The sequence below is a fragment of the Oreochromis niloticus genome, linkage group LG14 (assembly GCF_001858045.2).
Source record: "Oreochromis niloticus isolate F11D_XX linkage group LG14, O_niloticus_UMD_NMBU, whole genome shotgun sequence".
In the NCBI taxonomy this organism is placed as follows: Eukaryota; Metazoa; Chordata; class Actinopteri; order Cichliformes; family Cichlidae; genus Oreochromis; species Oreochromis niloticus.
This window is the reverse complement of record NC_031979.2, coordinates 30,279,887-30,292,091: the sequence shown is the minus strand read 5'-3', so window position 1 is coordinate 30,292,091 and position 12,205 is coordinate 30,279,887. Positions and strand designations below refer to the sequence as shown.

Here is a 12,205-nt window from a genome sequence, read left to right as displayed (position 1 = left end):
TGAAATATAAAATATAAAAATCTCACAGTAAACAAAAGAAATGATGCATCTTGTCTTCCAATTTATTTAAAGTTGCATATTACTTTCAAATTATTTAACAGACACTACAATTCATTTCTTGTATAATTACATTCCAATACAAATTTTTCTTTAAAAAATAAAAAAAAAAACTATAAACAAAGTGAAGAATCCCCAAAACAGAAAAAATAAAACATACACCTTATATTAAGCAAAATTAACAGCAAAATTCTAGTTATTGTGGGTTTTTCAATTTAAAATGCAAAACAAAAGAATTAAATATTAAACAGTCTATTCGATTCACATAGAAATCCTTTGTGCTCTGAGATTATTTTCTGGATTCAGTAGAAGCAATAAACAATTTAAATCACATGCCCGGAAATGTCATCTCTGTACCCTGAAAGATATACCACTGAACATCAACTATATGCCATATTTCTATACACTAACCCAGTAAAAGGCTCCTTGGTGAAATACAAATTATTAAAATGTAATTAAAATTAAAATGTAATTAAATTACACGTTAATAAGTTACACGTTAATTAAACTGGACTGGACCAAGAACACCAATGCTATCTTCAAAAAAGGGCAGAGTCGGCTTTTCCTACTGAGGCGGCTCAGGTCCTTCAATGTTGGTAGGAAAATGCTGACCATGTTCTATCACTTGGTGGTGGAGAGCGTCGTGTTCTTTGCAGCTGTGTGCTGGGGAAGTGGGGTGAAGACAGCTGATGCCAACAGGCTGAACAAACTGATTAGAAAGGCTGGTTCTGTCCTGGGTGTCAGACTTGAGAACCTGGAGGAGGTGTCTGAGAGGAGAATGCTAAAAAAGCTTCTTTCTATCATGGACAATCCCTCCCACCCCATGCACTCCCCCATGATGGACCATCGGAGCAAACGCAGCAAAAGACTCATTGCCCCGAAATGCAGAACTGACCGCCACAGGAAATCCTTTGTACCGGTCGGTGGCAATAAGACTGTTTAACTCTTCCTCATTCTGTAGGTGATTCTCCTAAGACGATTACCTATATTATTCTGTTCCCTCCCAGACCGTGCAATATTACCCAAAGGTACTTATTGAATATTGTTTTCATCCCCCCATCATATGCTGCTACTCCCTTTATTCTATTGCACAATACTTTGTCACTTTCTAGAACCGCCTGCACTGATAGTTAGTTATTTATTCACCAGGATATAGCTATGTATATTACCTGTTAGAGTTATCCGACACCATGCACTATCCTACTGTATATTACTATATTACTATATTACTGTATATTACTGTACACTATACTTATTGTATATATTGTATATCTTATATCTATTTCATCTGCTCCTCTGTCTCTCCTGCTGCTTTGAGCATGTACGTGACAAAAGAATTTCCCTCGGGATAAATAAAGTTGTTCTTATCTTATCTATCTTAAACATATTTTAAATATTAGATGACAGAATAGTAATGAAAGCTTGACTTGAAAAACAAAACAAACACAAGTTAAGTTAAAAAAATGTGTGGTGGCTACATGCAAATGTGTAATTGTAGTCACAGGTTCACAAAAACAGCATCAACAAAAGCCACCCTGATACAGTATATACAGTAACAGCAACATTTGATTCATTTGATTAATTTCATTGATGTTTAATAATGTGGGTAAATGGCATACTTTCATACTTTTACAGATTTTGAACATTAACCCTTACAAGAGAAGTGACATTTTTCAGTATAGTTTCCTATAATTATGTACAAAATATATGCAAATAAAATAACATTGTGAAAATCAGGTAGTCTTTACTTTCATAAAAGTGTCCAAGAAAGATATATCCTGCTTTTGACGTATTGACTCACTTCTCAGAGTAACATATTAAAGGGAAAGCTTTATCTGTAATCCAATTTTAGTTTTCTTCAGCTTCTTCATCAGCATGTGTTTAATGTCGTGAGTCTTAAAACAGTATATGACTGGATTAACAGCAGCAGGAAAAAGACTGTACAGCAATATCAACCCAATGCGGACATCTAAGCTGAAAGAAAATCCAACAGCATTAGCCACATAAACAAAACATCTGGGTAGATAAAAAAGACATGTGATGAATATTTGTGAAGTACAAGTGGATAAGGTTCTTTTGCGCCCTGCAGAACTGGACATTTTCATAATAACCACAATAATAGAAATGTAGGAAAACAAAATGAATGCAAGAGGAAGCAAAAGACAAAACATGGCTAAACAGAGTGAAGTGACTACAACAATTCTAACATCGTCTCCACATGCCTGGCTTATTATGGATATGTGGTCACAGTAGCACTGAACAATGATGTTTGATTTACAGAAAGGCAAAGTTAGGGCATGGAGTACAACAGCTATCATCAAAGGCAGAGGTATGAACCAAGCAAACCCACACAACACAGATATGACATTGTTTGTAATTAGAACAGGGTAACGAAGAGGAATACATATTGCAACAAATCTATCAAGAGCCATTACCAGCAAGATGAAAGATGTTACCGATCCCAAATAATGAACAAAGAACATTTGCGTAAAACAGCCATAAAATGAAATAAAACTATTGTCAAACCAATATTTTGACATAATTTTTGGCAGTGTCACAGTGCCAAATGTTAAGTCGTTCAGGGCCAGGTGACAAAAGACCAGATATGTTGGCTTTTGCAGGGACTTTTCATAGGCAACAAATGATAAAATGAAAATGTTCCCCACTGCAATGGCTAGGTAAACAAATAAAAGAAAAGTTGATATGGTTCCATAATACTGTGGTGAAAGTCCAGGAAATCCGAGGATGAAGAAGCTTTTCATCCTTGTAACATTGGTGATCATAGTTTCAGTAACAAATTCAATTTTATCAGAGCAAAGACATAAATTACAAACCTCAAAGGCAAAAGCACCGATTAGAGCTTTGAGATATTGATATGAGAATATACTACCAACATGCACTATAACATTTATACATTAATAATTTTCCAGAAATCATTCAAAATAGCTATTAAAAGGTTGTCTTAGAAAAAAAAACCCTGATGCAATTAATTAAATGATCTCTGTTACATACTTTGAGTATGGCTTTTGCTTCTGATTGCAGCTCTATATTCAAAACAGTGTCTGGGTGGTAGGCAGCATCCATCTTTTATAGGATCTGACCTGCTGTATCCTCAATGGATACCCTTCAGCACATCATTCTCTCTTCCTGCCAAGCTAGCTTGTAATGAATTATTTTTGGTCAAAAATTTCCCAAGTGCTGTTTCCTGAAGATTTGGGAGTGCATTGGCTGCAAAATTATGTGCCAATAACTGAAGTCTGGAGAAATTTGTACTAAACAAGAGTGTACATAAGTAAAGTAAGTCACTAAAATTTTATTTATATAGCACCTTTCAAGATAGAATCACAAAGTGCTTCACAGAAGCTAAAACATAAAAACTAAAATCAGCCAAAAGCAAGTTTAAAAAGATGAGTTTTTAACTGTTTTTTAAAACAAGTGACTGAGTCCACAGATCTCAAACTCGATGGGAGAGAGTTCCAAAGTCTGGGCGCCATGGTTAGTTAGTTAGTTAGTTAAAAGCTCTGTCACCTTTTGTTTTCAGCCTTGTGTGCTGGACAACGAGCAAGCCCTGATCACATGACCTCAGGGACCTGCTGGGGATGTAAGGATGTAAAAGATCACTGATGTATGTTGGTGCTTGTCCATGCAGAGCCCTGAATGTCAAAATCATAATCTTAAAGTGGACTCTGAATTTTATGGGGAGCCAGTGCAGCTGGATCAGGAGGGGTGTGGCATGGGAGTAGTTGGAAGACTTGGTCAAAAGCCTTGGGGCAGCATTCTGAACACCCTGCAGATGTTCCAAGGAGGAATTACATAAACAGGTGAACACGGAATTACAATAGTCCAAACGAGATGAAACAAATGCATGAATGATCATTTCCAGGTCAGAGCGTGACACAATAGGACTCAGCTTAGCAATGTTTCTTAAATGGTAAAAACAGGAGCAGACCAGAGATTTAACATGAGCGTCCAACGTCAAAGCTGGGTCAAAAGTAACACCAAGATTCCTAATAGAAGATTTGGCAAATAAAGCAAGAGGGCCTAAATTTTCCACTACCAAGGACACAAATTTATCGGGAGCACAAAGAAGGACCTCAGTTTTCTCCTCGTTAAGTTGAAGAAAATTATCAGCCATCCAACCTCTAATGGAATCTATGCACCTATCCAAGATCTGTAGTTTGGAAACATTATGTGGCTTAAAGGAGATATATAACTGAATATCATCTGCATAGCAGTGATACGAAATGTCCTTAAAATTGCTAAGAAGGTGCTGAAGAGGGAGTAAACACAGCAAAAACCTTGGGGTTACCTCTGCTCTTTGAGACGTCTGAGAAATAGGCAGCCCTCGCATCTCGAACTGAAGTGTTAAAAGAAACTAAAAGGTCCTTTAAATGAAGGTGATGAACATGTAAACGAGTTTTCCTCCTCAAACGCTCAACTTTACAACAGGAACGCTTTAAACAGCGAATGCTGTCATTTATCCAGGGGGACGACTTTGAAACAGGAGCTAGTCTGGTTTTCACAGGACAAACATAGTCTAAGATAGAAAGACGATGATTATTAAAAAGGTTTGTTAATAAATCAACATTGTTATAGGAAGGTAAAAATAAATTAAAAACATCAGAAAATTTAGCAGCAGTAGAGGAATTTAAGATGCGAGATCTAACCACATGTCAAACAGGAGAGAGAGACAGATGGAAAGACAAGTTAAAAAGAATACAACAATGGTCCGAAGTAAAAATGTCCCCAGAACTAATAAAATCAATGGTTAATCGTAAGGTAAAAACAAGTTCCAGTGTGTGTCCTTTGGTGTGTGTTGGGCCAGACATATGCTGTGCAAAGAGGTCAGAGTCATCATCAATGTGTATATTAAAATCCCCGACTATAACCAGTCTGGACAGCTTCAAGGTGGAGGATAAAAAGTCAATGAACTCCTTTAAAAATTGACCATTTATGCAGGTGGACGATACACTACATCACAGTAAAGTGGATCTTTATTTCCAATTTTAACCAGCTGTAATTTAAATGATGAAAAATGTCCGACCATTACTGAGCGACAGTGAAACCGGCTTCCAAACACCGACTTCCTCAACCGGACGCCTGAGGCCGGCTGATGAAGGAGTACCCGCCTGGGCAAAGTTCGATGAGGGATGAGTAGTCACCATTGCGCTGTCAGGTTTCAGTTAGAAATAAGAAATCCAGTTTTTTGGAAAGAATAAAATCATTCAACAAGAATGTTTTATTTGTCATTGATCGGGCATTAAATAGCGCCATGCTCAGCGAAGTAGAAGTTAAATCATCAACAGAAATGGCCCGATTTAGGTGTCAAAACTGGCGCCCCCTAAATCCCCTGAGCCAACGACAGGGAGGTGTCAGACGAGGTGGTTCCAGGGCTGCCTATGTGTCCAGCAGCAACCACGCAGCTTGTCTGGGGGCCACCCATGTGGCAAGTGGCAGTGGCGTAGCAATCGCAGCCGTGAGCCAGGGCTCACAGGCAGCTCGACGGACATTTGGCGCAGGAGGCGTGGATGTGAGTGGAAGCTCCCAGGCGGCTTGGCATATGGCCGGCGCACAGGACCACTCAACGTGCTGACCTTAGGCCGGTCTAGCCAGCACACCAAACTCAAGCTTGCCAGGACCCTCGTGCCCCTTGAATTGAATTCAAAATCCTGCTCCTCACATACAAGGTCTTAAATAATCAGGCCCCATCTTATCTTAATGACCTTGTAGTACCATATCACCCTATTAGAGCACTTCGCTCTTGCACTGCAGGCCTACTTGTTGTTCCTAGAGTATTTAAAAGTAGAATGGGAGGCAGAGCCTTCAGTTTTCAGGCCCCTCTTCTGTGGAACCAACTTCCAGTTTGGATTCGGGAGACAGACACTATCTCTACTTTCAAGATTAGGCTTAAAACTTTCCTTTTTGCTAAAGCATATAGTTAGGGCTGGACCAGGTGACCCTGAATCCTCCCTTAGTTATGCTGCAATAGACGTAGGCTGCCGGGGATTCCCATGATGCATTGAGTTTTTCCCTTCCAGTCACCTTTCTCACTCACTATGTGCTAATAGACCTCTCTGCATCGAATCATATCTGTTATTAATCTCTGTCTCTCTTCCACAGCATGTCTTTCATCCTGTTTTCCTTCTTTCACCCCAACCGGTCGCAGCAGATGGCCGCCCCTCCCTGAGCCTGGTTCTGCCGGAGGTTTCTTCCTGTTAAAAGGGAGTTTTTCCTTCCCACTGTCGCCAAAGTGCTTGCTCATAGGGGGTCATATGATTGTTGGGTTTTTCTCTGTATTTATTATTGTGCTATCTACTGTACAATATAAAGCGCCTTGAGGCGACTTTTGTTGTGATTTGGCGCTATATAAATAAAATTGAATTGAATTGAATTGAACTACGTCTCTGGCTGATGAGGTCCCTCGTGCGCCTCGTCCTCCACCTCTGGCTGGTGAGGTCCCTCAGGGCTGGTGGTGGGCCCAGCAGTTGCTCAGTGGATCTTCTCCACTGAAGATCCAGGAATAGGTGCAGGCCCCTGCCGGGCACCAGCCACTCTCACCCGAGGTGTGGGGATGGATGCAGAGGCAGGCTGAATCCTGGCTGCCTTCACCCACTAGTCCGGGCCTCAGTTCCAGTGCAATCGAGGGTTGCCGGTGGGGGTGGTGGCAGTGTTGGCCAGGAACCAACATGAGCTGCCAGACTCGTGATCAGCTGCACCCGGTGGTCAGATCAGTCCTGCTCCCGGTGGCCCATTTTGGCCAGCTCCATCCCTGGCTGGCCCGGTCCTGAGTCTGCTGTGTCCCCCTCCTGGGTTCTGACACCACTGTAACAAAACCACAGCAGACCCGATGACGGTTTCATGCTTTTCAGCATCTTTTATTACTACGGTTGCTGTACACTCCAGATGACTGCAGCTTTGCTGCTCGCAGCTACACACTGACAACAACAACACCATGACAGGAACCAGTTCACACTTTAAACCCAACAAGGCGTGATTGCGGATGCCACTCAGGTGCATCCGCCTCCCCTGCAGCGACACCGCAGACCACGCCCCATCACAGTGTGCAACTGAGCTATCATACACTTGTAGATCTGACAATGAGACAGACCTGAGTCTTGTTTTTACAGACAGCACATAGGTTCAGTTAGTAAGCATGGTTGCTTTACACTGAGAAGTGCTTAGTTTTCCCTGTGTCTGTGTGTGTCTTCTCTGAGTGTTCTGATTTCTTGCTACAGTCCAAAGACATATTGACAGATGCATTTAATAAATTATAATAATACATCAGATTTATATAGCACATTTTAAGAAGCCTAAGTTTGATTAAAACAAAAATCTCAAAGGCCAAAGGCATCAGTGAATAGGTGGCATTTCAACAGTTTTTAGAAAATGACCAGAGACAGGGCATTACAATTCTCACAGGGAGCCTGTTTGAGAGAATGAGGGCAACAGCAATGAAGGCTCTGTCCCTAAATGACGATAGTCTGGTGTGACGTATGGATAGTTCCTTTATGTGTGAAACGAAGGATCCAAGATGGAATACAGTGGAGAAGATCAGATCACTGAGAAGCAATAGAGCCAATGGAAGTGTATAAGTGAGGGGGTGATATGTTTGCAGCACTTAGTGTGGGTAAGAACTCTGCAACTGAGTTTTGAACAAACTGCAACATGTCCAGAGCTTTAATAGGCAGACAAAACTGGACAGCTTTACAGTAGTGCAGGATGGAGGTATGAGGCTGGAGTCTCAAGATGTTATTTAGATGAGAGTGGGCAGTTGTAGAGATGGATATTTAATATGAAACGAGAATGAATTCAGTGGTTATGGCTGTAGGATGTGATAGTGAGTGTTTGATTGTCTGTCTCTCTGTTATTCCTGTGATGGAGCGATGCCCTCTGCAGGGGTTCATGCTATTTTCCCAGCCTCACTGCAATGGTAAATTTGATGTGGTTAAATGTTAATAGAGCTCAAGTTCATGTTCTTATTCTGAATGAGGACTGATTTAAGACTTTCCCAAAATGAAAGTGCTAATAGAAGACAAACAATTCACAGTAGAAAAAGTCTGTGGAGGTGTTTAAAGTCATTTTCTAAAATTTATGGTGCTTTGGAAATAAAATAAATTCAGAATAACATTTACTAATCCAGAGGTTCCCATAGTGTGGGGCCCGCCCCCAGGGGGGGGGGGGGGGGGGGGGCGCAGAGCCATTGCGGGGGCGCGGTATGAAAAGAAAAAAAAAAAGAGCGCTTGGACACTGTGGACAGGTTTTTGACGGGGCTCCCACATAAACGCAAAGCAGGAGATGAAGCATCGCCAAATATGTTTCCAAACCAACTTCCTTCCAAGCCAAAGACAGGAAAATATGGTGAAGCATATCTTCCCTTTGGCTTCACCTGCACAAGTGCCAAGGTAGGTCTCCCCTGCAAAATTAGTTTTCCCTGCTTCGGGAGCAAAATCACGGACAAACAGTATCCCACATTCTTGATTTTTAGTTCACAAACACTTCTTGTAATAACTACTCCTGACATTTTGGACATGTTAACTCATTATACAGTAAAGTTACAGTGGGATACAAATAATATCAGGCTGATCCTGCCATAATTTGTTCCCCCGGTTCAAATCACGGACAAACAGTATCCCACAGCTGTTTATGTGTTTAAACCCATTTTGCACAGAGAGACATTTTTTTGAAAAATGTATTGATAGCAATGTTGAATATTATTACACAGGAAAAAAAAACAACTACATGTAAAATAATTACACCTTGACGCCTCTGCCTTTTTAAATGGAGGGACAGTAACTGCGTGTGTATATGTAAGCTGTAAAACCTGAAGATAGTCAGATTAACAGTAACAGTATTTTGTCTCTATCTGCCATTCTGCAATTCATCTCATGTAAACAATAACGTGGCGCACAGCGTGACGTGAAAAGAGGCACATACCTTTGACGTTGCGTGACGAACTCTGTAATCCTCGTCCACAAAGGAGTTTTAAATAATCTCCGTTTTCGGTGAATCGCAACGCCGTTTACGTGTTGACGAAAAGCACAAACGCATAGAAACAGCTGCGTTTGCAAAAAAACCCGTGTAGGTGTGGACGTAGCGTAAAAGAGTTAGTAGTATATTTCATTACTACCTGTAATTTATTGCCGTTTACTTGTATTTGCTTAATTGTTTACTAAATGTTTGAGGTGTGAAATAAACTGCAATGGAGTTTGTAAACAAAATATGGGTGTGTGTGTTTGGAGGATGTGTTTGTGCGGGGGGGTTAGGTGGTGGGGGGGGGGGCGCGAACATTTTTCTTGTAAAAAAGGGGGGCCTGGCAAAAAAAGTTTGGGAACCACTGCACTAATCTATAATATGCAAATTTGCTTATCAGATAAAGAGAGACATGCATGATGCAAAGCTCTTTTCCTCAAATAACACTATGAACTTTCCTTAAAGTTGCTTCAGGAATTTTTTTTTCTTTTATTTAGTTTTTTTTTCTTACAGAGTTGAATTATGAATTCGTGACTGAGAGACATCAAAGGGCTTGTGTAAATGACCGTCTTTCAGATGCTGTAGTTACCTCCACAGGGTCACCACCAGAGTGTCCTCTGGTGTTTGAAAATCCTTACACATTTTCAAACACTTCAATTCAAGTTTCTAAGAACACTGTGTTGATTTCTATTCTCACTTCATGTCAACTGTAGGTGTAAAAGGGATGGCGCTAAAGGGGGAATTTTAAATTTAATTGGAATGAAATTTTGAAATCATTCACACATACATATATTAGCAAAATTTGTTATAACTGATGATTAAGCTGCATCATTATTTGTAACATAAAACAAAAATATCATGGTAAATAATAGAAATGATGCATTTTCCACGCTAATTTATTCAAAGTTGTATACCAGTTTCAAATGATTTAACAAACACTACAATTCATTTCTTCTATAATTACATTCCAATACAATTTTTCCTTACAAAAAGCAATAAACAAAGTGAAGAATCTCCAAAACAGAAAAAATAAAACACACACCTTGGTATTAAAGTTCTTGTTATTGTGGGTTTTTCAAATTAAAAAGGAAAACTAAAGAATTTAATGTTAAACTTCAATGTATGTATGGTCGGAGGGTAAGATGGCGCCGCCATTGCATGCAATAGGTCGGCAGCCTTATGAAATTTCCCCTTGTGGGACTAATAAAGGTATATCATATCATATCATATCATATCATAAACTGCCAATTTGATTAAATAGAACTCCTTTATGCTCTGAGATTATTTTCTGGATTCAGTAGAAGCAATAAATAATTTAAGTCACATGCCAGGAAGTATCACCTCTGTACCCTGCGAGGGGTACCACTGAAAATATAACACTTTTCTATACACTAATCCAGCAAAAGACTCCTTAATGAAATGGAAGAATCTCTTTGCCTCCCCATTAGAATAGGACAATTTAAAGCATGTTAAGGTGATGTTTCTTATGAGTTGCTAATAGCTGCAACCTCAGCTTTTTGTGGAATGTTTTTTTTGCAGAATTGTTTCAACAAGCTTTCTCTCATGTCTTTTGCTCTTAAGCAGTATATGAGTGGATTGATCATTGGTGGGGCAAGGCTGTACAGCATGATGATCACTATTCGCACATCAGCACTAAATGTAATGCCAACATTGCTGGCTAAATATACAAAACATCTGGGTAAAAAATAGAGGGATATTATTATCAGCTGAGTACTACAAGTGGACAATGATTTCAGGCGACCTTGCACATTTGCTATCTTATACACTGCTATAATTATAGAGCAGTATGAGAAAATGATAAATGCCAGAGGCCCCAGTAGGGCAACCATTGCAAATACAAAAGCAGGGATGGAATAAGGGGCCCTGTCAGTGCATGCCAGGACTGTTATACCAATATGGTCACAGAAGCAGTGAGTGATTATGTTTGAGGCACAGTAAGGAAGAGGATATGCTCTAATAACCATCATTAAAGGACATGCCTTGGCAATAATCCATGCAGTAATACTAAGAATTAAAATATTAGATTTTGTAAGAACACGTGAATATCTGAGAGGATGGCAGATAGCCAAGTACCTATCTAAAGCCATCTGAAAGAGAATATAAGAATTAACTGTACCGAGATAGTGAACAAAGTACATTTGGATAAAACAGCCAGTAAATGAAATGCTACCCGATTGAAACCAATATCTGCTTATGATCTTAGGTAAAGTGGTTGTGCTAAAGAGAATATCACATACACTCAGATTTAAAATGATATAATACATTGTCTTATGGAGGCTGCGGTTGGTTGCAATTAAAAAAACAACTGTAACATTTGCTATCATAGTTACCAAATATACAAAAAACAATAGAGCTGAGACAAGACCATAGTACTCCTGATGAAGTCCAGGGAATCCAGTAAGGACAAACTCAGTTAGAACGCTATGATTTCTTTCAGGCATGACAGAGCAGAAATTTGGTTAAAACACTGTTAAACATACAATGCTTGAGAAATGACAGGTAGGCCTCATCAATTACACAATGTTAAATTTACAATGCAGTACAGCATTAACTCAAATATTTAATCCAACTAACTGTTATTGTTAATATTTTTTATATTATTTTTAATTTTTTAGTTCTTTACCAGAGCCTTTTGATCTAATCATGTTTGCATGTGAAAAATAAACATTCCGTGTTATTGTAAATCTTTAACTATGCTCATGAACATAAGGATGAGAAAGACTTAATTAGTTCAGTTTATATGTACCTTTCTCATACAGGATGGGAGAAAGCGCCGCTGTCATGCCTGCTGATTCTCTGCTTAAAAAGGACTTCTTGCAGTGTGGGATCATGATGGTGGTGTTCTATAGGTTCACTTTGTATTCTCTGTGGATCAGTGAGTACTCAGTATTCACTAAGCCAGTCAATGAGAGCCACATTAGTTGAAATTTCTTTCTTTTTTTCTTTCTAGTTATGTTTTTTAAGAAAAGAGAAAGACCTTATCACTCCTAACATAAGCAGAATAAACAGTGTACCTGCTTGAAGTTTTGATTGTGTGACGTGCTTAAATACACATATTATAGTTTTCTTTTTCTTTTTTAAATGTAGTGTAATAAAGATCAGGTACCAAGTTGGTGAGTATGGAATTTATAAACAAAATATTTTCAAAAGTTAAAAA

The 12,205-nt window shown here is 39.3% G+C and overlaps 2 protein-coding genes across 2 annotated transcripts; both read right to left on the bottom strand.

Moving 5' to 3' along the window:
* Positions 1-1,464: 1,464 nt before the first annotated feature.
* On the bottom strand, positions 1,465-3,370 carry LOC106098585 (olfactory receptor 51E2). Its single transcript, XM_019367215.2, has one exon. It carries the CDS (start codon positions 2,838-2,840, stop codon positions 1,875-1,877), a length of 966 nt encoding a protein of 321 aa, XP_019222760.1. The 5' UTR covers positions 2,841-3,370; the 3' UTR covers positions 1,465-1,874.
* Positions 3,371-10,511: 7,141 nt separating this feature from the next.
* LOC109204956 (olfactory receptor 1-like) lies at positions 10,512-11,600 on the bottom strand. Its single transcript, XM_019367216.2, has one exon. It carries the CDS (start codon positions 11,487-11,489, stop codon positions 10,512-10,514), a length of 978 nt encoding a protein of 325 aa, XP_019222761.1. The 5' UTR covers positions 11,490-11,600.
* Between the last annotated feature and the right edge of the window lie 605 nt (positions 11,601-12,205).